The sequence below is a fragment of the Mus caroli genome, unplaced genomic scaffold, assembly GCF_978045245.1.
Source record: "Mus caroli unplaced genomic scaffold, Mus_caroli_1 scaffold_2, whole genome shotgun sequence".
Lineage (NCBI taxonomy): Eukaryota > Metazoa > Chordata > Mammalia > Rodentia > Muridae > Mus > Mus caroli.
Genome location: NW_028227257.1, coordinates 35588319 through 35614525, shown reverse-complemented (window position 1 = coordinate 35614525; position 26207 = coordinate 35588319). Strand labels below are relative to the sequence as shown.

The 26207-nt window shown below is 44.0% G+C and overlaps 1 protein-coding gene across 1 annotated transcript; it reads left to right on the top strand.

Annotated features, from left to right (window-relative positions):
- Nucleotides 1–21676: 21676 nt before the first annotated feature.
- Nucleotides 21677–26186, top strand: Pet117 (PET117 cytochrome c oxidase chaperone). The gene is made up of 2 exons (XM_021156071.3): nucleotides 21677–21842; nucleotides 25902–26186. Exons 1-2 carry the CDS (start codon nucleotides 21747–21749, stop codon nucleotides 26046–26048), a joined length of 243 nt encoding a protein of 80 aa, XP_021011730.1. The 5' UTR covers nucleotides 21677–21746; the 3' UTR covers nucleotides 26049–26186.
- The last annotated feature ends 21 nt before the right edge of the window (nucleotides 26187–26207 follow it).

The window sequence follows — 26207 nt, the reverse complement described above, 5'->3', positions numbered from 1 at the left end:
CCTTCGGTCATTATTTCCTCAGTATTCCTTCTGTTTAGTCAATATTCCGTTGCTGGGAAGAGACACCATGGCAAAGGCAACTGTTACAAGAGAGAGCTTACAGGTTCAGAGGTTCAATCTGTTATCATAGTGGCTGGAAGCATGGCAGCATGCAGGCAGGCATGGAAACAGGAGCTAAGGCCTACATCTCAATCTGTACAGAGTGACAGAGTGAAAGCCTAACAGAGGCAAACTTGACACCACCAGGTCTTTCCTCTTACCACCTTCCCTCTCTCTTGCCAAATAAATAGTTACATACCCATAGCTAGTCACCAAGGTCTAGCCCCTTATTCGGCCACTTTGTTATGCCTCACTCATTCCTGAGATTGAAGGTCCAACTATCAAAACACCAAGGTCTCTCAATCAAGCTACACAGTTTTGACTACCATAACTAAAATAGCTAACTAGAACCCACCAACCCATCGTAACTCATTCTAAGCAGACCTCCCCCTTTTCCCTTTTAAAGTCAACAGCTGCAAAGTTATTTGCTGCTGTTTCTGCCTGACTTAGAGTCAGCTGCCCTGTCTTTTTACCTTAATGAATAAAGGTTGATCTCTTTGTGTTTGGAAATTGGTGTTTGGATGTGGTTTGTGCCTAATCTGGGGTCCAGAGGGAAGCCACACAGTACACGGGTCCCTTCAAGGAGAAGGGCTCTGGGCTCCGTATTTGCTATTGAAACCTCAAAGCCTACCTCATTGATACACTGCCTCCCAAGCCCTGGGATTAAAGGTGTGCACCATCATGCCCAGGAGACCTTCTCCTCCTCCAACTCCTCCTCCTCCTCCTCCTCCTTCTTTCTTCTTCTCCTCCTCCTTCCCCTCCCCCTTCCCCTCCCTTCCCCTTCCCCTCCCCCTCCCCTCCCTCCCTCAGCCACAAACTACAAGCCCCTAAGCACATGTGCCGATCCTTCTGGCATGGTCTCTAGGTCATTTTTATTTTTTGTTATTTATTTATTATTATATATAAGTACATTGTAGCTGTCTTCAGACACATCAAAAGAGGGCATCAGATCCCAACCATCAGATCCCAGATGGTTGTGAGCCACCATGTGGTTGCTGGGATTTCAACTCAGGATCTCTGGAAGAGCAGTCAGTGCTCTTAACCACTGAGACATTTCTCCAGCCCGACCTGGAACTTCTGATATCCTCTTTCCTCTATCTTCCCAGTATTGGAATTACAGGTATGCGACATCACACTCAGTTTTATTCAGTACTGAGGACTGAACGCAGGGCTTCCAGAATGTTAGTCAAGCCCTCTGCCAACTGAGCAATGTCTTCAGCCCCTCGTTCTAAATGAATGACAAACATCGTGTATGAAGGGTTGAGGTGATAAGTGTATTTCTCCAGTGTCTCTCTAGTGACCCATTTCAAAGGCATGGCCCTCCAATGCATTTTAAAAGATTTTACCCACCAGGCGGTGGTGGCACACGCCCCTTTAATCCCAGCACTTGGGAGGCGGAGGCAGAGGCAGGCGGATTTCTGAGTTTGAGGCCAGTCTGGTCTACAGAGTGAGTTCCAGGACAGCCAGGGCTACACAGAAAAACCCTGTCTCGAAAAGAACAAAAACAAAAACAAAACAAACAAAAAAAAGATTCTACCCATGGCTCCAGCCACATATGTAGCAGAGGATGGCCTTGTCAGACATCAATGGAAGGAGAGGCCCTTGGTCCTGAAAAGGCCCTCTTCCTGAGAAGGCTTGATGCCTGAGAGTAAGGGAATGCCAGGATAGGGAAGAGGGAGTGGGTGGGTTGGGGAGCAGGGGGAGGGGGGATGAGATAGATGGTTTTTGGAGGAGAAACCAGGAAAGCTGATAACATTTGAAATGTAAATAAAGAAAATATCTAATAAAAAATTTAAAAAATTTTTTAATTCATTTCATGTGTATGTGTGAGTAAATGTCAGTGGGTGTGGTTGCCATAGGAGACCAGAAGAGGGAGCTGGAGTTACAGATGGTTGTGTGCTGCTCAAAGTGGGTGCTGGAGGCTGACCCTGAATCCTTTGCAGGAGCAACGAGTGCCCTTAAACCATCTTTCTAGGCTGACTCTAGGATTTTCAACTGTAAGCCTTGTGTGTTCTTCAAGCCCTGCCCTCTGGCAGGTCTTTCGCTCCCTTTTTTTTTTTTTTTTTTTGTTTTTGTTTTTTGAGACAGGGTTTCTCTGTATAGCCTGGCTGTCCTGGAACTCACTTTGTAGATCAGGATGGCCTCGAACTCAGAAATCCGCCTGCCTCTGCCTCCCAAGTGCTGGGATTAAAGGCATGCGCCACCACCGCCCGGCCTCCCTTTTTTATGTTAATATTCTGGGGTTTTGTTTGTTTCTGTTTAGAGATTGGGACTATCTATGTAGAGGTCTCCCTTGAGGCTAGCCTCAGACTTGTGTCAATCCTCCTACCCCAGCCTCCTAGTTGCTGGGATCACGAGTGTGAGCCTCTAGGGCAGAAGGTATGGTGGTTTTATGCAACTCTGGCTGATTATCTAACAGCTCTGGAGGTCAGAAGTCTAGCAGTTCTCACCTCAGTGTTCCAGTCGGCAAAGCCGAGGTTTTTATGTGGATGCTTTAAGACAGAATCGATATCCTTTCCTGTTTTGAATCTTCAGCTTTGGTTGGCTCCTCTTCAAAGCCACAATAGTCTGTCAGTCTTTCTCATATGTACCACTTTGCCCTCTCCTTCTGCCTCTTCTTCCACTTCAAGGGTTCACCAGGATCCCCTTTCTATTTTACACACACTTGTCTAAAACTCAATGTTAAGAGTGGGCTCTGTGAGATTCTGCAACAGCCAGCTAAATCAGAGTGGACAGCCACCCAGGGCAGATCTGGACTGAGGAACTGGAGTCAGCCACAAACTACAAGCCACTAAACACATGTCCCGATCCTTCTGGCATGGTCTCTAGGTCATTTTTATGACTGTAATTCACTTAAAGGTGAACATGTTTATATTCAAGGTTATTCAAGCTTATATTTGAGAATTTGCCTTAAACGGGTTAAGCAAAAAGCATATTTTTTATTTTTAAATTATTTACTATTTATTTAATGTATATGAGTACACTGTAGCTGTCTTCAGACACACCAGAAGAAGGCATCAATCGGATCCCATTACAAATGGTTGTGAACCACCTCGTGGTTGCTGGGAATTGAACTCGGGACCTCTGGAAGAACAGTTAGTGCTCTTAACCGCTGAGCCATCTCTCCAGCCCCGAAAGTATATTTTTATAAAAAGATTTATTTACTATTATGTGGTATTTTGCCTGCATGTATGTCTGTGTGAGGGTGCTAGGACCCCTGGCACTAGAGTTACAGACAGATACAAATTGCTATGTGGGGGCTGGGAATTGAACCCAGGTCCTCTGGAAGAGCAACCAGCCAGTGCTCTTAATTACTGAGCCATCTCTCCAGCCCCCTTGGAAGCAGACTTAGGGACCTATGATTTTAGGGCTTCCTGACCTTGCTAGATTGGAGAGTGCGGTCCTTCCTTCACAGATGTCTTTATTTTATGGTTGCTGGGAAGAAGGAAAATTAACAAAGGACTTGGGAGAGGTCAGGCCTCCATACCCACTTCAAGGGCTCATCTCTAACCAACCTTTCCAGTAGGTCCTGCCTCCTAAAGGCAACTTGCACCCAAAAGTACAGAGACTGGGGGCACATAGCCCTTTGGAGAACATTGTAGATCCACACTATGGCAGACAGTGAGCACTTAACATATGTGCCAGATCTTTACCTCTACAATCTTCCACTTCCAAAGCCATAGCCCTGGTGTGAGGAAAACTACCCAAGACCTACCCAACACCCCCCAAACATGACTTATGTCATTACAAGCAAACAAGTAAGACCCCAGAAACATTAAGCAGTGTAGAGACACTTACAGAGACACCACAGCTAACAGGGATGCACTGACCTGGTGGGATCACAGAACAGAGGAATAAAACATGGACGTTAGCCATCAACAGCATATTTATACCAGCCCACTGGTTGGGATGGATGTACCATGTTACTGGTTAAGAGCAGGGGAAGTGGGGAACTTGAGATGGCTTAGCTGTTAAGAGAGCTAACATTTCTTGCAGAAGACTGGGCTCAGTACTTAGTTCCCACATGGTGGCTCACATGTCTGTAACTGCAGTTCTAAAGGACTCAGTGTCCTCTTCTGACCTTCACGGGCTCCTGAACTCATGTGGCACCCCTATACTCTGGCACAAACATATACTTATAAAATTAAAACATTAAATAAAAAGAACGGGGACATCGGGCATAGGATGTATGTAAACACTGTAACACTCCTGCATTTTTTTCTGTGAGTCTAAAACTGCATTCTTTTAAAAATATTTATATATTTATGTATTTATGTACCCTGTCTGTATGTAGGTCCAAATGCCAGAAGAGGGCATCAGATCCCATTACAGGTGGTTGTGAGCCACCATGTGGTTGCTGGGAATTGAGCTCAGGACCTCTGGAAGAGCAGCCAGTGGTTTTACCTGCTGAGCCTTCCCTCTATGCCCTCAGACTGTTTACTTTTCAAAAATAAAGATTAAAATGTCTATATTTTCAACTGGGCATAGACCTTTAATCCCAGCACCTGAGAGGCAGAGGCAAAGGCAGCTGAATCTCTATGAGTTTGAGTCCAGCTTGGTCTACACAGTGAGTTCCAAGACAGACAGACGGATCTACACAGTGAAGCCCTGTCTTAAAAACAAAACAAATGAACTTACAAACTACAACGAAATTCTAAATTCTCATTTTAAAAGACAAAGACTCTTGGTCTGTTTCAATGTCACTTATAAGCTCTTCACAAAAAGACACATCTGAAATTAAGTGGAACAAAATTCAAAGGTCATCTTTCTAGTGACCTGTTTAACTAGGCATTTAAAAGATCATCTTTAAAATGCCTTAAGGTGGGCCAGGCATGGGAACACATACCTTCTGCCCTTGCATTCAGGAAGCAGAGGCAGACAGATTTCTGAGAGTTGAAGGCCAACCTGGTCTATATAGAAAATTCCAGGCCAGCCTGTGCTACATAATGAAACCCTGTCTCAAACAAACAAAAGACTCAGAAGAAGACCAGCTGTCGAGTAGCAAGATCCTTCAGGGATCCAATAAGTAAATCAAGTTAGAAAGGCGATAGAAAATTGGTTAGAATAAGATGATGGGAATGAGAAGTTCAATTATCACAGGCCATACACTCTCAGACTAAGTCAATTCATATTTTGTACATCTGTAAATATGAGTTGTGTGGCTTCTTGGCCTTTGGGTAAGAACGAGTGTGGTAAACGTTGATTTGAGTCCCTATTGCAGCCAGCATTGGTGGGGATTTTGGATCAAGTAGCCTTCATCCACTCTACTCCAGGAACCACTTTGATTTTTGTCTCTCTCTCTCTCTCTCTTTTTTTTTTTTTTTTTTTTTTTTAACGTAGGTGAGTACACTGTGGCTATCTTCAGACAACCAGAAGAGGGCATCAATCGGATCCCATTATAGATAGTGTGAGCCACCACTCGGTTGTTGAGACTTGAACTCAGGTCCTCTGGAAGAGCAGTCTGTGCTTTTTTTTAACCACTGAGCCATCTCACCAGCCCTGACTTTTGTCATTCCCTACTCATCTTCCATGATTGTTTCAGCCACTACTCAAAAGTAGAAAACTAATAGGTTTTTAGTAGTTGCCATCAATCAACTAGACCATACCCAGGGAGTACGAGCTTGACAAAGAAGGATGGAGAAATGGATGTCACAAAGGCATCTCCGGTCAGGTTCTTAGTGACAAAGAAGAAAATACTGTGTTGGGGAATGTTCAGTGGAGGAAATGATGTGCGTTTCCTAGGGCCAGTGTCAAAACCGTGTTTCCTTGCCCAGAAGCAATCTCTGTGTCAGTGGTTCTCAACCTTGTAATGCGGGGACCTTTTAACATAGTCTCTCATGTTGTGGTGACTCCCAACCATAAAATTACTTTGTTGCTGCTTCATAACGGCAACTGTGCTACTATTATGAATCATAACGTAAATATCTGACATACAGGCTATCTGATATGTGACCCCTGTGCAAAGGTGATTCAAGGTCCCGACGGGGGTCAAGACCCATAGGTTGAGAACCAGAATTGCTACTCTGCATAATGGTGCAAACGTGAGTCTTGAGCAGCCTCACCTGTAACAGCGGCACTGTAAAAGGGATCCCAGGGAACGTGGGCAGGGCACTGGCAGCATCTGCTACAGAAGATGACTAATTCTTTCCATGATTTATGACAATGATAAAATCTGATTTGCATTTGCACCTACAAGAATGGCTGAAGTGTTACACACGCACGTGGGTCAGAAAACTTCCTAAATGTGGGCGGGGGCCGCTACTGGAATGATCACGTTTTTTTAGCTCATGCACTTTGGAAAACCATTTGACTGAACTCGCTCAAGTTAAATATATGGAGTGCGATGATAAAGCAATTCTACCCTGTGAATTTGTACAGTAAAAATGACTGTTCAAGTCTTCAAAAGACACACCATATCTGGGCCTGGTTCTGTAAGCCTAGAATCCCAGCACGTGGGAGACTGCAACTGGAGAATCATGAGTTCAATGGGAACCAAAGTGGTCAGACCCTATTTCAAAAATCAATGTATATTTTAAAATCTGTTTATTTATGTTTACAACATTTTGCTTTCATGTATGCCTGCATGCCAGAAGAGGGCACCAGATCTCATTATAGATGATTATGAGCCACCATGTGATTGCTGGGAATTGAACTCAGAACAGCTAGAAAAGCAGCTGGTGTTCTTAACCTCTGAGCCATCTCTCCAGCTCCCTCATAATTTAAAGGGATGGCCATATATCTCTATGGTAGAGTGCTTGGCTAGCGTGCTCCCTAGCACTGGAGCACCCACTATCCACCAAAGAGACAGAAGCCAGTATCTACTGGTTACAAGAGATAATTACATGATTCCACAACTATGAAAATTATAATATTTTAATTTATTTATTTAAGAGTTTTAATTGAAACATAATTACATAATTTTCACCCTTCCCTTTTCTCCCTCCAACCTCTCCCATGACTCCCCCCACCATCCTGTCTTAATCCCTCCTCTCAGCAGTTACTAATCGCCTGTAATTTTCTGTCTGGGACATTGATATTTTCCCCTTCATCATTATTAGCATGTCTATTGATGTTATTGCTCTGGTCTTGTTTAGGAAGCCTATGGCTGGGGTATCATCATGGGTGTAGCTTCTCTATCATTTTCAAGAGATACAATCTTATAGACTTCCTGTTCCTTTAGTTCTCACAGCCTGTCTATATCTGTCCCCCATCCCCTTAGGTGCAGGAGTTTTGTTGAAGATGTGTATAAGACAAAAACAAGGTTTTGTTTGTTTGTTTGTTTGTTTGTTTAAAAAGATATTAATAAGGAGCTGGAGAGATGGCTCAGTGCTAAAGAGCTCTTTCAGAGGTTTGAGTTCAATTCCCAGCACTTACATGGTGGCTCATAGCCATCTATAACTGTAGTATCATGGGATCAGATGACCTCTTCTGGTGTTCAGATAGATGTACATGCAAATAAAACATCCTCATACATAAAGTAAATAAGAGTGGGAGGAAGGGAGGGAGGGAGGGAGGGAGGGAGAGAGAGAGGGAGAGAGAGAGAGAGAGAGAGAGAGAGAGAGAGAGAGAGAGAGAGAGAGAGAGAGAGAGAGAGAGAAAGAACAGGTCTTTTGGAAGACCTGAGTTCTGATCCTAGTACCATCACCAGGTGATTCTAGCTTCAGATGCTGTCTTAGTTAGGGTTTTACTGCTGTGAACAGACACCATGACCAAGGCAAGTCTTACAAAGGACATTTAATTGGGGTGGCTTACAGGTACATCAAGGGGGAAGCAGGGCAGCATTTAGGCAGGCATAGGCAGTCATGGTGTAGGAGAAGCTAAGAGTTCCACATCTTCATCTGAAGGCTGCTAGTGGGAGACTGACTTCCAGGCAGCTAAGGTGAGGGTCTTAAGCCCACACCCACAGTGACACACCTACTCCAACAAGGCCACACCTCCAAATAGTGCCAGTGCCGGATCCAAGCATATCGAAACCTTGACAGATGCCTTTGAGGAGAACTTACAACCTCACTTCTTTGAACCAGCATAATCCCTAACTTCATTCGAAAAATTTATCTTTACACCCGCAGGTGAGTGTAGCCCTCACCCCTCATCAAGGAAAGTTCTCTTACAGAGAATCACCACCAATCAAAATGTAGAATTGTGGAGTCCAGTCCCACCTGATACATCTACAACACAACTCCTTGTATCTAAGCTGTAGGGATTATTGCAAAGGAGGAGACAGAAAGTCCATAAGAGCCAGAGGTAAAAGGGGTTTACTGTGACATCGAGTCTCCTAGGAATGTCAGAAACTTCACCCAAGAGGTCAACCAACCTCACTGCCTAAACAGGTGCTGAATTAGGGTGACACTAGCAGCCATGCTAACATGTGTGGCAGGAGAGTCACAAGACCACAATCCTGAACAAAGGAGAAAGATCTATAAGCAACTAAGGAGTGCAAATGGGAGAAATAGTCTTCCCCAGGGAAGAGCACACCAACTGATTATCCAATATCAAATTTTCAGCCCTGAAAACATAATCATTCAAGGTAACATTATACAGACTGAACAGGTTGCACTTATGTATTTAGGAACACACACACACACACACAGAGTCACTGTATCAATAATTAATGAAAATACAGAGTCCCTGAATTTATTTGAAAGAGAGCATGAGAGGTATTTGAGAGGATCTCCAGGGAATAGAGAAGGGAAATGATGTAATCATAACCTCAAAAGTTAAAGAATTATTAAAAAATTATAAAAGTTCTGGAGAGTTGCCTCAGTGATTAAGAGCATGAACTGCTTTTCCAGAGGACATAAGTTCTGTTTCCATGTCTTGTGGCTCCATCTCCAAGGTCTTCAGGGGTATCTGATGCCTTTGGCCTCTGTAAGCGTCTGCACTCATGTGCACATACACACAGACAAATAACTTAGAAAAGACCAAGGGGCTAGAGAGATGGCTCTCTAGTAAAGTGCACTTGTGACTCTTGCAGAGGAACACGGTGGCTTACAACTCTCCCTCACACCAGTTCCAGGGAGATCCAATGAATCTAATGACCTTTTCTGACCTCCGTGGGTGCTAGGCATGCACATGGTACACACACACACACACACACACACACACACACACACACACACACGCCACAAAGACAGACACAAAATAGATAAATCTATATAATAATACATTTTTAGCAGCTATAACTATGAGTGTGGGGCTGGAGAGGTGGCTGAGCAGCTAAGAGCATTTGCTGCTCCTGCTGAGCACCTGAGTTTAGTTTCTAGCACCCACCTGGCAGCTCACAAACTGGATTTGGTTCGCAATGCCCTCATGGTAGCTCGCAAGCATCCGTAATTCCAGTTCCAGAGACTCCATCTTCCTCTTCTAGCCTTCTTGCTCTTCCACCTTTTCTTCTTCTTCCTCCTTTTTTTCCTTCTTCTCGTAAAGAGGGAGGAAATATTTGCATGTGCTTAAATATAACTAAAGCAACTCTGGAAAGAGTTATTGAAAACTAAGACAAGGCCAAGCAGATGTCGAGGTCCCCTGTAGCTGTCAATCATGGCCAGCTAACTTTTCTCTGCTCTTCAACTTCACTGTGGCTGTGGAGCCCTTGGTGCTATCTCTTTCCAGTAAAACCCTTCTGCTCTGAACATTAAGAGAAAGGATTTGGGTACAAGGGTTGCTGCTTTGACAGAATTATTCCAGGATGCATGTGCTAGGGTGGCGGCTTCACATACATGACCACCCATACCATGTGTCACTGGCAGCAAGTCCATCGACGAGGAGAAATTTGAGGCTGCAAATGTCATTCTGAAGCATACAGGTCATGGGATCTTGTGTGTGGCCAATGCTGGACCAAGTCTAAGTGGTTCCTAGTTCTCCCTCTCACTGCCAAGACTGAGAGGTTAGATGGCAGGTATGTGCTGGGAAAGGGCACAGTGGCATGAACGTTCAATGTGGAAGCCGTGGAGCACTATGGGTACAGGAACGGCACAGCCAGCAGGAGGCCTACAGTGCTCACTGTGGACAGCGCTAATGCTTTTGACTTGTGTGTATCTCAACCACTGACCACTCCTGCAGCTCAGGAGAGCACCCTCCGCTCCATCTACATCCCATAAGCTTTGTGGTCTCACAAGAGTCCTCTGTGGTCCAACTTTTCCTCATCCCCCTCCAAGTCTAGCTGGATCGCAGAATTAAGTGTATGATTATGAATAAGGACTAAATAAGAGGGGGCTGGAGAGATGGCTCAGTGGTTAAGAGCACTGGATGCTCCTCCAGAGGTCTTGAATTCAATTCCCAGCAACCACATGGTGGCTCATAGCCATTGGTAATGGGATCTGATGCCCTATTTTGGTATATCTGAAGACAGCTACAGTGTACTCATATACATAAAATAAATCTTTTAAAAAAGTTTAAAGGAAAAAAACCTAACAAAACAAACAAACAAACAAACAAACAACCTCCAAACAAACAAGATAGAAACTATTCAAGGGCCATCAGGAATAACTGGGCAAATAGGAGGAGGGCTTTCCCTGTGTACTCAGAAACCTTGTGAAGTGGGCAATGTTTGTTTTAAAGTGTACTCAAGGATTGGTTTTAATCAGGTGACATATTGAGACAGAAGTGGTCATGACAAGGAAGAAGTTTATTGTGCTCAGAAACAGGTCATAGCACAGGCAGGGTCCCATGGGAAGACGTGGGGTGAGGGGCGTGGGTGGAGGGGGAGCTGGTCAGGAGACAAAGGGATTGAATGCCAACACGAGTCTTACTGTGTTTTCTGTGGGATGGAGCAGGTGAGGCAGGGTCTGAGAGTTTGGCATTGGCCAGGGTGGGAAACTGCAGTGTCCCCAGATCACATAAGGGACCACGGCTTCCTGGGGTGAGCAGGGTGGGGAATAGTGGGGTGGATGTAAAAGGCAGAGGAGATATAGTTTGGGCTTCTGATTGATTCATTTTGCACAGGAATGGCTTGCTATTCCTTTTCTCTTTAGAAACTGGCTAGCTCTGGGAAGGACAGCCTCTGTGGTCGTCAAGACCTCCAGGATGCCAGAGGATCAGGGATTACAGGGAATTTTAAAAGTAAGAAATGGCCAGTGTGGTGGCACACACCTTTATGAGCACTTGGGAGGCAGAAGCAGACAGATCTCTGCAAGTTCGAGGTCAGTGTTGTCTACATAGCAAGTTCTAGGCCAGCTAGGGCTACATAGTGAAACCCTGTCTCAAAAGTTCAAACTAAAAAGAAAGAAGAAAAGAAAACACAAAACAAGATCATTGATACAGCGGTGCAAGTGAAATGATTAGCTATTAATGTAAGAGTGTCATGATCCTGTTGGGATTGTAGTCTGCCCCTTCAGATACACTAGCAGGCTCTTCATGGCCAGGTCTCTGTGTAATATACCCTGTCCAGGGTAGGCCCAGGGTGGATTCTGTTTCATGAAAGCTGACAGTTGTCTCCTTCAAGACATTAATTACTTTGCGGATTTAACTGTCCAGTGTGGTGGTCACTAACACATGGTGAGCTGAGTGAACATTTGAAATGCAGCTAGTTAAGACAGGAGATGCACTAGGAGTGAGAACCACACGGCATTTAGAAATTAATATCCCCCCAAAATGTAACTGTTGCATTAATACATTTTTTTTTATGGTTTTTCGAGACAGGGTTTCTCTGTGTAGCCCTGGCTGTCCTGGAACTCATTTTGTAGACCAGGCTGGCCTCGAACTCAGAAATCCGCCTGCCTCTGCCTCCCGAGTGCTGGGATTAAAGGCATGCGCTACCATAGTGATTATATGTTGAATCAAACAAAACATGATAATTAATCTCATTTTTCTTTCTCCCTCACTCATTTCTCTCTCGCGTCCCTTCTTCCTTTTCCCCCTTCTAGCCTCTCTTCCCGCCTTCCTTCCTCCCATTCTCTTTCCTCCTCTCCTTCTATTGTTTTCTTCCTTTTCTCTTTCCTGTCTTCTTTCTCCAGAGCCTGTGTGGTTTGTAGAAAAAAACTGAGTCATGGTTCCCATCTATCTCGTCAAAAGCATTATTCCAGAGGAGTGCTTCTCCACCCGTGGATCTCCACTCCTTTGGGGGTTGAAAGACCCTTTCACAGGGTCTCCTGAGACCATCAGAAAACACAGATATTTACGTTACGATTCATAAGGGTAGCAAAATCACAGCTGTGAGGTAGCAATGAAAACAATTTTGTGACTGGGGAACCGCACAACACAACAAACTTTTAAAGGGTCGCAGCGTTAGGGAGGTAGAGAAGCTCTGCTCAGAGCTTTGGATGGTAGTCACCCTCATCGTGCTTCGACGTATTCCTCAACTGTGTATAAATTCTCAGGTGGCCATTTACACTTCTTGCCACAAAAATAAACCATGGAACGTTGTAAGGATTCTGAAAAGAATGAACTCACCTTGGCTTCTAAGCTCACTGGGCAGAAGGAAGAGTGAGTTAAGCATGTGGACTGACCACACGTGCTCACTCTCTGTCATTCCTCCTAAGTTCACATAACCAATAAATAAACAGTTTTAGGACACAGAGAAGTGACAACAAACGTGACATCCGGACAGTTTTGAAGCTAGAAAGTGGGTTGGAAAGCAGGAATGGATTAATCATGAGTCGGAGCCAGGTGACTACGAATGCTGCAAGGGCTGAAGTGTGGTAGTCAACATCCTTGCGGTTAGGCAGGAAGACACGAGCAATCTCCCTCAGCGGCAGGCTGCCTCCAGCTCAATTGCCCTGCTTCCAGTAAGGTTCACCTCTGCATAGCATCCGTGAGTGGAGACCGTGTGGTTCAGATTCCCATTTCTAGGATTAGGCAGAATCTGTGAAAAAGAGATCTTCATGCAGGGTAGGGTGCCCTCAGCTGCCAAGTGTTCTTTCTTTGTGTGCCTATGCATGCAGTATGCCCCACTTTTAACTCCTGTTGGCAGATTATATTTTCCAAAATGGCATATCTGCATGTTATAAAATCTCACCTTACAAACACTTCCTTCAAACTGACATTGACACTTCTCCATTGAGTTGAGTGTCTGTTCACACCTCGTGAACATGTCAGAACTTCATCTTGCTATTACCAAAAGAATACAGGCAAAGCAACGACATGATGTGCAACGTACACATGTGTGCAAGGCACATAGGCCTCATCTCTGCCCTTTCTTCTCTCTTGGGATGTTTGCCCATGGAATCTGGCTGCGATGGGGGTGTAGGATGCATGGTAAGGTCATATGTGAGCATTCTAGTCAGCCCTGAGAAGATTGTAGGCCATCTCAGCATTAACCACCAGATTCTTGGTGAGTGAGCCTTTTGATGAGTCCAGCTCCTCACTGTTTGGCTAAACCTCAGATACTGGGAAACAAAGACTAACCACTATAGTACCCTATATCGATTCCTGTTTACAGGAAATGTGTCAACAAATGATTCTATCTCTTTAAACAGACTAAGTTCTGAGGGGCCGTTTGCTACCCGTCAGAGATAAATAATAAATATACCCTATATCTCTAGCAGTCTCTTGAACCTCTGCTTTATGAGTTTTTCCAGGGTTCTCTTACACAAATCAAAGCTTTTTCTTGTTTTAATACATTGTGTGTGTTGTTGTTGTTGTTGTTGCTGCAGCTGTTTTGCTTTGTTTTGTTGGTGTGAACGTGTGAATAGATTGTTTGCTTGCTTGCCTGCTCCACTGGGATGGAAGCTATTGACTCACACGTGACTCACACGTTCTGTCACTGTGCTGTAGCCCCTGGCCTTCAAGGTTCTTTGCCTCTGCATATAAACTTTGGGATAAGTTTGTCAAAATGTGAAAACTGACTGACTGAGATTTTTATTTCATTATGATAGATATGTGTTTTATTTTTTATGTATTTACATAGATTGAGATGGGAGGAAGTGATGGCTCGACAGTCCTGAGCCCTCTTGCCTATGAACATAGAATAACTCTCCATTCTTCAGCGATGTGATTTCCTTTATCCAATCTATATTTTTATTCATATAGATATTGTCCATATTTTGTTATGTTTGCACCTTAATATTTAGTTTGGGGGATATCAATGTAAATTGAACTTTGATGGCTTGGATTTTGTTTCAGACAGTGTTTTCTTATACAAATCAGGCCATGCAGCCCTCTCTAGCCTGAAATTTGCAGTTATCATACCTCAGTCGGTCTCCTATCTGTTGGAATTAAAAGTGTGCACTGCCATACCCAGGTTAGCATGGTGCTTTCAATTTCAAGATCTATGTTTTAAGAGGAGATTTGCTTTATGTGTTTTGCTGATATGTATGTATATTTACCATGTGCATGCCTCGTGCAAGCTGAGGTCAAAAGAAGGTGGTGGATACCCTGGTATTAGAGTTACAGATGGTCGTGAGCCACCATGTGGTTGCTGGGAACTAAACCTGAGTTCTTCACAGGAGCAGAGAGTTCTCTTAACTTCAGCCCTAAAGTTTAAAACTTACATTCATTCATCCTTTTTTCTTTCCCCCGTGGGTTTGTACACACGTGTGCCACGGGACACATGAGATTAGAAGAAACCATGTAGAAATAGGTCCTCACCTTTCTCCATGTGGGACCCCAGGCTGAGCTCGAGTTGTCAGGCTTGGTGGCTACCACAGTGTTGTGTTGGCCCTCATCTCTACTTAAAACCAGAAACAAGCTGGGCATGGCAGTGCAGACCTTTAATCTGAGCACTGGGAGGCAGGGGCAGGTGGATTCTGGGATCACAGTGATGCCAGAGAGGATGCCACCCAAAAGCTCACTCATCTGTACTCAGATGTTTTCAAAGTATGTGCTGACAAGGGTCCAGAGCCACTGTTCACTGAGTCAAGGGGACCCAGGTTATCTGATTCCCAGGGGACCACTGGTGGCTCCCTTGCTGTGACTGATACTCCCAGATGCCTGACTTTGGTGCACTCATACTGGACACAAATCATTTCAATTAACACACCAAGGAGTAAGAAGTCCCCTCCACCCCTGGATAGTACAGAGGAAGAAACTGAAGCTAAGGCAAACGAAAGATAGTCACCACATCACAGATCAGCTGTGTCAAGTCCAAGGTTTCCTACCCCTTTCTCCCTTGGAGCTTTGCTTGCTCACAAGGGCCAACTTCTGTTTTGTTTTGTTTTTTTGTTTTGCTTTTTGAGACAGGGTTTCTCTGTGTAGCCCTGGCTGGCCTGGAACTCACTCTGTAGACCAGGCTGGCCTCGAACTCAGAAATCCACCTGCCTCTGCCTCCCAAGAGCTGGGATTAAAGGTGTGTGCCACCACACCTGGCAAGGACCAAATTCTGATAAGAAGGTTTGCCTGGAGTGTTACACTGGCTGTGAAGAAAGGCATCAAAGATGTGAAAACAGATCTAGAAGGCAAGTCTCTCTGAAGTCCATTCTAAAGTGGTGAGTATGGGTTGTTCATAGTGCTGGGCTTTGTACAGAAAATGTCTCTAAAGTTTACCATGTCTATTGGCCATATTGATCTTTCCATAACCACTCTTGCCCTCTAATCCCCTTCCTTCCCCAATCTCTTCTTTAGTACCATATGTTTTGTTCAGTGTCGTAATCTCAAGTTCTAACAGTTTTCATAATTTCATCTTTATTTATGGCTAAATATAACTCCATTGTGGGGATGGAGCTGGGGTCCATTTGGCAGTGTGCTTAGACATCATGCATGGTGTCCAAGACTTTGATCCCTGTGAACTGGGGCATAAAATGGGCCTGATGTTGCACACCTAAAGCTGTAATCCCAGCATTAGGGAGGTGGGAGGATCAATGTAAGGTGACTACATAGCAAGTTCCTGGACAGTCTGGGCTATGTAAAGCAACGTCTCAAAATTAAATATAAACCAAAGACACACACACACATAAAACACACACACACACACACACACACAAACTCCATTTTCTTTTCTTTTTTCTTGTTTGTTTTTGCGACAGAGTTTCTCTGTGTAGCCTTGGCTGTTCTCACACTCACTCTGTAGACCATGCTGTCCTTGAACTCAAAGATCCACCTGTCTCTGTCTCCTGAGTTCTGTGATTAAAGGCATAACAGGACCACCACCCAGCTTACCCCATTTAAGAAAAATATATGTATTGATTTCTCACAGTCTAATTCTATAACTTGATGATTATAAACAGCTGCAATAAACATAGCTGTATTTTTGTGTTATGCTGACTTACAGTTCTTTGAATATATACTCGGAAGTCATATAATAGTTCTATTTTTGTAATTTGCAGAAACTCCCTACTGATTTTCACAATGGTTGGACTAACGTACATTGTCCAGGCATTCCCATACCTGCACATCCTTGCTGGCATTTGTTATTGCTTCTCTTTATGATGGCCACTCTGATGGGGGCAAGATAGGACCTCAGAGTAGTTTTAATTTATGTGTCCTTGTTGGCCATGGATGCTGAATATATATATATATATATATAATTTTTTTTTTTGCTTAGTGCTTGGTTGTATTTCATCTTCTGAGAGTCATCTGCTCATCTCATTGGCCTGTTTGCCATCTGGGGGGTCTTCTGTATACAGTGTTCTGAGCGCTATATATTCTAGATGTCCTTAGTGAGCAAAGATTTGCTGTCATTTTGCAGGCTGGCACTACAAGGGTTTTTTGTTGCTGTTGTTTGTTTGCCTTTTAATTTTATGTGGCCCTAGTTTTTGATTCATAATGTTATTCCCTGTATTCCTGGAGCCCCTTTCAGAAATCCTTGCCAATGCCTATAGATCCACCCTCCACATAATATTTTTATTGATTATTTGGGAGTTTCACATAATGCACCCAGATCACAGTCACTTTCATTACCCCAGGCCCATCTCTCACCTTATGATCTCCCCAAAGACAAAAAGGAGAAACTTTAAAAAAACAAAACACCGGGCCGGTGAGATGGCTCAGCAGGTATGAGCACTGACTGTTCTTCCAAAGGTCCTGAGATCAAATCCCAGCAACCATGTGGTGGCTCACAACCATCCGAAATGAGATCTGACACTCTCTTCTGGTGTGTCTTAAGACATCTATAGTGCACTCATATACAATAATAAATAAATCTTTGGGCCAGAGCAAGCAGGGAGTGAGCGAGCAGGGTCGACCAGACCTGAGCAGAGGTCCTAAAATTCAATTCCCAGGCAACCACATGAAGGCTCACAAACATCTGTACAGCTACAGTGTACTCATATACATAAAATAAATAAATCTTAAAAAGAGAAAACAAGCCGGGCGGTGGTGGCGCACGCCTTTAATCCCAGCACTCGGGAGGCAGAGGCAGGCGGATTTCTGAGTTCGAGGCCAGCCTGGTCTACAGAGTGAGTTCCAGGACAGCCAGGGCTACACAGAGAAACCTTGTCTCGAAAAACAAAAACAAAACAAAAAACAAAACAAAACAAGAAAAAAAAGAGAGAAAACAAAACACCAAAAACAAATTTTAAAAAGCCCCAAGTCCAGTTTGTGTTGCCCATATACTCACTGGGCACAGTCAAACTCTCAGGGGCCAGCTCCCTGAAGAAAACTGAGTCCTTCTCTGCTCTGACCCCTTCCAGAAGCCATCCTCTGTGAAGATCTACACTTTAGGGTCCCTATCACAATTTTTAAGACTTCAGTGTTTTCCTGTTGAGACTGTTTTTGGGTTTTTTTTTGGGGGGGTGGGGAGTAGTGGGGAGAGGTTGTCACTGACGCCTTCTGTGTCTCCCATTCTCACCTGTGAGTCTGTAATCATCGACAGACACCACTGCAGAAAAAGTTTTTTTGCCTTTTACAGTCAGAGGCAGCAAGGATCATGGACTTCTACATGGTTTCTGCCAATGCCTTTATTTTCAAGTGCTTCCCCATGTCTCCCTCCATCACTGTTTCAGGACTAACAGTCAATAGCCTTTGACCCATTTAGAGCTGGTTTCTACTCAGGATGAGATATAGGGTCTTAGTTCCACTCATCTACTTCATCTACTTGAAGATATCCAGTTTTTCCCAGCCCATTTGTTGAAAAGGCTGTCTCTTCTTATCCTTAAACTGTAACTGTGTTCTTGGGTATCAATACTGAAAATGTGTGAGTCCTGTCACTCTGAAGTGGAGCGCCCCGACGATGTTTGGGGTAGTCTCTCCTCCTTCTTTCCGGTTGGCCACAGTTGCCTATTGCTGCTTCTCCTTCGAGCGATGAGCCTATTATAGGGAACCCACTAGAGATGATCACTCAGACAGTTTATAGGCAAATCAAAGTCTTTATTCCAGCCAGCTGGACCTGTTCTTGGTATTAGGGTAAGGGTTTTTTTTTTTTTTTTTTTTTTTTTTTATTATATGTAAGTACACTGTAGCTGTCTTCAGACACTCCAGAAGAGGGCGCCAGATCTCGTTACGGATGGTTGTGAGCCACCATGTGGTTGCTGGGATTTGAACTCTGGACCTTCGGAAGAGCAGTCGGGTGCTCTTACCCACTGAGCCATCTCACCAGCCCAGGGTAAGGGTTTTAAAGACAAAGACCATTCATCTTGATACCTCACTTGGCAGCTGCAAGTCTGAGGTTTGCACAAGCAGGCAGTTTAACAGAAGCTAAGATAAATTAGGTGGGGTGGCCGGGCATGGTGGCGCATGCCTTTAATCCCAGCACTCGGGAGGCAGAGGCTGGTGGATCTCTGAGTTCGAGGCCAGCCTGGTCCACAAAGTGAGTTCCAGGACAGCCAGGGCTACACAGAGAAACCCTGTCTCGAAAAACCAAAAAAAAAAATTAGGTGGGGCATCTTGACCTTGGGATGGTGTACTGGCTAGTTTTGTGTGTCAACTTGACACAAACTGGAGTTATCACAGAAAAAGGAGCCTCCCTTGAGGAAATGCCTCCATGAGATCCAGCTAGCTGTAAGGCATTTTCTCAATTAGTAATCAAGGGGGAAGGGTCTATTGTGGGTGGTGCCATCCCTGGGCTGGTAGTCCTGGGTTCTATAAGAAAGCAAAGCTGAGCAAGCCAGGGGAAGCAAGCCAGTAAGTAACATCCCTCCATGGCCTCTGCATCATCTCCTGCTTCCTGACCTGCTTGAGTTCCAAGTCCTTGACTTTCTTTGGTGATGAACAGCAATGTGGAAGTATAAGCTGAATAAACCCTTTCCTTCCCAACTTGCTTCTTGGTCATGATGTTTGTGCAGGAATAGAAACTTTGACTAAGACAGATGGGTATAGAATGGAGTTGGGTAATTTTCCACAGGATTCTTCATCAAGCAGATCAAATCCTAGTTAAACCAAAGTGGCCTCAGCAAGAGTACAAGATGGAGGAGCCTCTTCTTGTCCTGTCACAAGCCTTCCTAGCACTTCAGGTGTAACTTAAATGTAAGAGTTAACTGAACATGGTAAATAATATGTGGTCATCAGTGATGCTTTCTCTGAAAGACCTTGGCATAAAAGAGGGAAAAATAAGACTTACGTAGTAGAAGTTTCGAATTGCCCAGTAAACTATTTTCTTTAATTACAGTGCCCACTCCTAAAAATACACCTAAACTAGATGTTCTACCAACTATTTTAAAGTAAATAAGTTGCTTTTCAGGATCTGATGGCACACAGTCATTCAGCTACTAAGGTAAGTACTAATAATTATATAAAACATCTTGCTTTGGTTTGTAATCATTGGCCTACACTTTAGACACAACACTTACAGCTGCTGCCACCTCCGCCTCCTCCTCCTCCTCTTGAGACATTGTTTCTGTGTGTAGTCCTGGCCATCCAGGAACTAGCTCTGTAGACAAGGCTGGCCTTGAACTCAAGAGTTCTGCCTACCTCTGCCTCCCCAGGGCTGGGATTAAAGGTGTGTGCCACTACTGCCTAGCATAAGAGATTTTTTTAAAAACAAAATACATTTAAAGAAGACAAATTGGAAAATTAATCACAATAGAATGCAAGGTCATTTACACTTCTGGTGTCATTCTAAGGCCATTCATAGCTGTTAAGCTCACTGATTTGCTGGATGAAAAGTCTGGTGTTATCATAAATAAAAAGTATTGTGGCATAATTTTTCTTTAGGGAAATATGCAAAAATAACTTGAATATCTTCTCATTCTAAAAGTCACTGGTTCCAAACTATTTTTATATTCAAAGAGATAACCTGGGCTGGTGAGATGGTTCAACGGGTAAGAGCACTGACTGCTCTTCCGAAGGTCCTGAGTTCAAATCCCAGAAACCACATGGTAGCTCACAACCACCTGAAATGAGATCTGATATCCTTTTCTGGTGTGTCTGAAGACAGCAACAGTATACTTATTTATAATAATAAATCAATCTTTGTGCTGGCACAAGCAGAGGTCCTAAATTCAATTTCCAACAACCACATGAAGGTTCACAACCATCTGTACAGCTACAATGTACTCATATACATAAAATAAATAAATCTTTAAAAATAAATATAAATTCTTTAAAAAATAAAGCCGGGCGTGGTGGCGCATGCCTTTAATCCCAGCACTCAGGAGGCAGAGGCAGGTGGATTTCTGAGTTTGAGGCCAGCCTGGTCTACAAAGTGAGTTCTAGGACAGTCAGGGCTACACAGAGAAACCCTGTCAAAAAACCCAAAAAAACAAAACACCAAAAAAATTAATTAAAAAAAAAACCAAATATACAACCTATGCATTCTGCTAATATTACAGTTCATAATAGTATTTTCTTCATGCCATTTGGGTTCACTTAACGGAGAACGAAAGAGCAAAGCATACTGAGACGAAGTGAACGTTGGGGAAACACTGGAAATACCTAATCAAGGCCTGAATGAGCCTTATCATTGTTGTCTATCGGTTTTCAGCAGCAGCTTTGAATGTGTACTTTCCTGGGTTAAGAGTGATTTACTGATATGCTATTCTTCATTGGCATCACAAATACTTACAAGTCCTGGGAAGCCAAGTCTCTTTTTTGATTTAAGGGGTAAGTGCAAATGACACCATCCTTAGCCTCTTGTGAGCTACTCTGACACAAGGATCTTGCAAGTATTCCTGGCAGGCTCCAAGGACATCAACGACATTTCTTTCTTTCATCTATTTATTTATTTATTTTTGGTTTTTCGAGACAGGGTTTCTCTGTATAGCCCTGGCTGTCCTGGAACTCACTTTGTAGACCAGGCTGGCCTTGGACTCAGAAATCCACCTGCCTCTGCCTCAGGAGTGCTTGGGATTATAGGCGTGCGCCACCACGCCCGGCAACGACATTTCTTAAGATTACAGGAGCTACACATGTTCGGATCCTTGCCTGATCCAGTGCATTTCCCAACAGAAGTTTAGTAGGCAACAAGGTGTAGCCGAGGCTGAGGCAGAAGGATTGCGAGTTTGAAGCTAGTTTGAGCTGCATAGCAATACCTTGTCAAAAACCCAACCACCCAGCTTTTAGATTCTAAGAAAATTTAGGGTCTGATCAGTCGCCCCATACTCCACTGGCATTCCCAACCCGACCCCCACGACTCCAAAGCAGCCCAGCACTGCAACTTCCTGGTGAAGGCGGCCCCCAAATAGGAAAGCCGAGGCCCCAGGCAGCCACTCCCAAGAAGCAGCGAAACGGGCCAGGGGTTACGCTCGGCGCTCGATTGCTAGAGCCTGGCGACGATAGCACTTGCAACGGCTCTGCGCTCGAGAGGTCGAGCCTGGCCCGTTGCGGCTGCGGCGGCGGCTGTGGAGGCAGCGGCGGCGGCGGCGGGGGCGGGCGCGGGAGCGAGTCCGCGGCCGGGAGCGGGAATGTCGAGGAGTTCGAAGGCAGTGCTGGGCCTCTCGGTGCTGCTGACGGCGGCCACCGTGGCCGGCGTGCATCTGAAGCAGCGGCAGGACCGGCAGGTCGGTGTCACGTGACCGCGTCTTCCGGGGCGCCGAGCCCGCAGCTGTCCCTGCGCGCGTGGCGGGCCGGGCGGGCTGCAAGGGCGCGTTCAGGATGCCGACTCCTCTCCCCCAGCCACGAGGCCGGAGACTGGGGCGGAAGCCTCGGGGCAGGGGTGTAGCCCAGAGTTAGAGAGTTGCTAGGGTGAGCACGAGGCCCTGGGGGCAGCGCAGCCCAGAAAGCCTTACCCAGGAGTTGTTAAATCCGGAGATAAAGCGGCTCGCACCCAGCACACCCCACAGTGCCTTTGGCTAAACAAACTTGAGATTTTTGCAACTTGCGTTAACAAAACAGTTTGGTACTGGACTTAAGCTCTGGAAAGGATAAAAGGTAGCGCCCTTTACGTTTTCTTTTGATGGCTTTCTTTCGGGGAACAACTGGCTTATTAATCAGCGACGAACCGACTCTTCCTCATTCCAGTTTGCAACTCTGGCTAGTGCGCTGAGCACACTGAGAACACAGTTAATTTTAACCTCTCGAGATTGTTCTTTTTATAATGGTGCCACACTGTGCTGGCCAGTATTTGGTATTTGCCCTTTCAAGCAACACCTTTACAGGTATTTGGTTTGAACCGGATTTGCCAAGGGCAGAAGTAACTGAAAGCCTCAAGAGTCCACAGACCATCGACCTTTGTATTCACAAACTAGGAATTGCAATGAAACTAGGCTTGCAAATTCAGAACCATTTTGAGGAGCAGGGTCGATGAGCAGTGATGGAGAAGCACACAAGGAATTAAAGATTTGGGATTAAAATATGGTTCCCCAGGGATATCTTCTGGAGTAGAAGCAAGAAACTTCCTTCTTGGGAGGAAAAGGAAAAGATGGTGGTTCTAATTAAACTTGGAAGACAGGGTGTCTGTGTCCTCCTGATGTGTTTTGGAGACAGCATTTGCTATCAGTTTTGTTTCAAACTGTGTTCCCCTGAGAAGTTTTTACAGTGTGAGCAGACCAATTAAACCAGATCTCTGGAGCGTGGAGACTCAGCTGTGTTACAAAAGGCAAGCCAAAGACTTTAATGAAACGGTTGAGAATCACAGTTAGAGAATGGAAGTGTGCAAAGATCTAGTTATTTCTTGGAAGTTAGTGACCAAGACATACTGACCAAAATAAGCTGTCCAGTAGCTCTTCATTAGCGGCGTACTGTAACATTGAGGAAGGTAGACGTGTTGAAAACTTCAAGGTGGCAGTAAAGGAAATAATGGCTTGTTTTCTGTCTACACACACCAGACACAGTGTTTTTCACTTTACAGACATTGTCTTTAACTCTCAAAGGAACTCAGTAGACATCAATTACAGATGGTTCCTAATTGGTTTTTAGGAAAGCAGTATCCTTTGTATTAAGTGAAACTTTCTTTGAATATTGAATTTTGGTATTTTCCCAGGCTCAGGATCAATGGTAGGATTCTTTCAAAATGCCAGGCAGCAAAACAAACCTCAGACCCCAGGGAGACCTGGGATGCTGATGTTCAGTGGTATCATGTCAGAACACCTTTATTATTTTCAGTTTATCATGAGGTTTTCCAGGTATGGTCCTATGGTAAAGTGAGGCGTGTTAATGATTCTACAGGAATCACAGCTCCAGATGCTAGAGTTAGGTTAGTAAAGAGCTGTGTTAGTTAGGGTTTCCTATTGATATGACAAAGTACCATGACAAAACGTACCTTGGGGTGGAAAGGGGTCAACTTCAGCTCTATATCACAGTTCATCAATGAAAGCAATTGAGGCGATAATCTGGAAGTAGGAACTGAAGCAGAGGTTGTGAAAGAGCTGCTCACTGGCGTCTTATGTTAGGACAAAGTCTTTCTGTGTTGTCTTGGCTGGCTCAGAGCTCAGAGAGATCTGCCTGCTACTACCTCCTAAATTCTAGAACTAATGTACCACCATGCTGGACCTGAGCCCTCACTCTTACATTTCCCAACTCCACGCGTGTAGCAAATGTAGCCGTAGGCCTGGGAAGAGGCTCAGTAAGCACTAGGTGAGTATTTATTTAGTTATTTTGAGTAGACTTTATTGTAAAAACACAAAACCCCTTGCAAATAAATAAAAATATCACACATCAAAATTAATGAGACTCAAGGTCTGTACAACTCAGTGAACTTCTGTACAAAAAGTGTTTACATGCGCTTTATTTTTATTGTTTTATATTTAAGAGGGTTTGCATGCATGTGCGAGCACTCATGCATATCTGGTGCCTGTGGAGGTTAGACAAGGTCATCGCATCCCTTTGGTCCAGAGTTACAGACACTTGTGAGCCTCTGTAGAAACTGAATTTGTGGCATGCAAGAATGAGCACTTATCTCCTGAGCCCTACCTCCAGCCCTTCTGTATGGTTAGGAGAGGTGTTCGTTCAGAACGGAAGCTCTGGAGCTCCACTTTCAGTACTGAATTCGCTTTTATACACTTACCCGCCACCAACCCCAAAAAACCCATGACAGATTTAGACCCAGAAAAACAATCAGCTTATATTCCCTTTCATAGTTTGTATCCATTCTCGTCCAGTCCTTCCTCATCTCCTTATATATAGCCTTTCTTGTTCTCTTTTCTTCATGATATGCTGTACCCACATGCACCTTCATTTCTGTATTTACAAATAACATTGCTTAGATTCTGCATATGAGAGAGAACTGCGGTTTCTTTCTGAGAGTGTGTGACCTTGTTCAATATTATATATTCTAATTCTATTCATTTTTCTACAGATTTTTTTTTTTTTTTCGAGACAGGGTTTCTCTTTATAGCTCTGGCTGACCTGGAACTCACTCTGTAGACCAGGCTGGCCTCGAACTCAGAAATCCGCCTGCCTCTGCCTCCCGAGTGCTGGGATTAAAGGTGTGCGCCACCACGCCCGGCATTCTACAGATTTTTAAACTTTATTTTTCTTTAAAGCTGCATGGTAATCTATCGTGTGTGTGTGTGTGTGTGTGTGTGTGTGTGTACTCACACTAAATTTTCATTATCCATTCATCTGTTGGTGGCCAATTAGGTTGATTCAGGTTCTTTGTTAGGCCAGTCTTTAAAAATAGAGATAGGTGGGAAGCAGAGATAGATCTCTGTGAGTTTGAGGCCAGCCTGGTCTATATAATGAGAGCTAGGACAGTCAGTATTACATAGAAAGATGCTGTCTCCAAAAAAGAAAGAAAAAAGGATATAGAAACTGGAGAGATGACACTAGCTGGTCCTGCAGAGGAACTGGGTTCTATTCCCAGCACCCATGTGGTAAGTCACAGCTGTCTGTACTCCAGTTCCAAGGTATGGGTCACCCTCTTCTGGTTTCTACAAATCCTGAACCTGCATAACTTGTCGACAGAACACCCACACACATAAAATAGAATTAAAAGAATAAAAATAATCTCATGAAGTTTCTGTTAAAAATGTACTCTTGTGAGCTACAGATTAAACAGTATTTGCAATAGTAACCAAGTGGATCTTTTAAAGTCATGTTAGGCACCAGGGTCACATTCTGAGATTCTGCTTCTAGTGTTTTCAAGGTAGCATCAGCGAGGAACTTATTTTTTTAACGGTAGTAGTCCTTTTTTTTTTTTCTTTCTAATCTAATTGATTGGGGATTTCCTATTTCTGCCTTTACCTGATAGAAGTCCTGTAGTTTCTCACATTCTTACTGCTCCTTTTTTTTTTGATATTTATTGTTTGTCTTAGGTAACTGCTTATAGTTCACAGTTTTTCTGTACTGATTCATCAGATTTTAAAAGTACCACTTACCAATTACATTTATAAAATTCAACATAGTGCTGTGTTTGAATTTTTTTTTAAATCAATTCCCTCTAATCTTTCTGTGTTCAGGGATTTCTTAAAATGTGATAAGCCACTCAAGTATTATCATAGCACATTACCAGGCTCACTTGGTGGTTTCTTTATTTACATTGTACAGAAAGTTAAAATAGTAATTGGGTATTTAGAATTGGAACATTTTGAGTGTATTTCGGTGGCACTGTTATTTCGATTTGAAGGCACAGGATGGGAGCCACCTGTTCAGGGGTAACTAAAATCTGCTTATGTTTTCAGAGGCTTCGTGACGGAGTGATCAGAGACATTGAGAGGCAGAATCAGAAAAAAGAAAACATTCGTCTTCTGGGAGAACAGATTATTTTGACTAAGCATCTTGAAGCAGAAAGAGAGAAGATGCTGGAGAAAGGATCTCAAAATACCTGACTTTCAGAAGCTGGGGGCAGTGCTGAGTTGGTGTGCGTAACTGTGGCTGTGGTGTGTTGGTAGAGAGTCCTTAGTGAGAAGAGCTGCCCCCCCAAATCACGCTCCATTTAAACTTTGTTAAATGAAGGACAGTGGGCCCTGTCTTCTAAATTGCTTCTT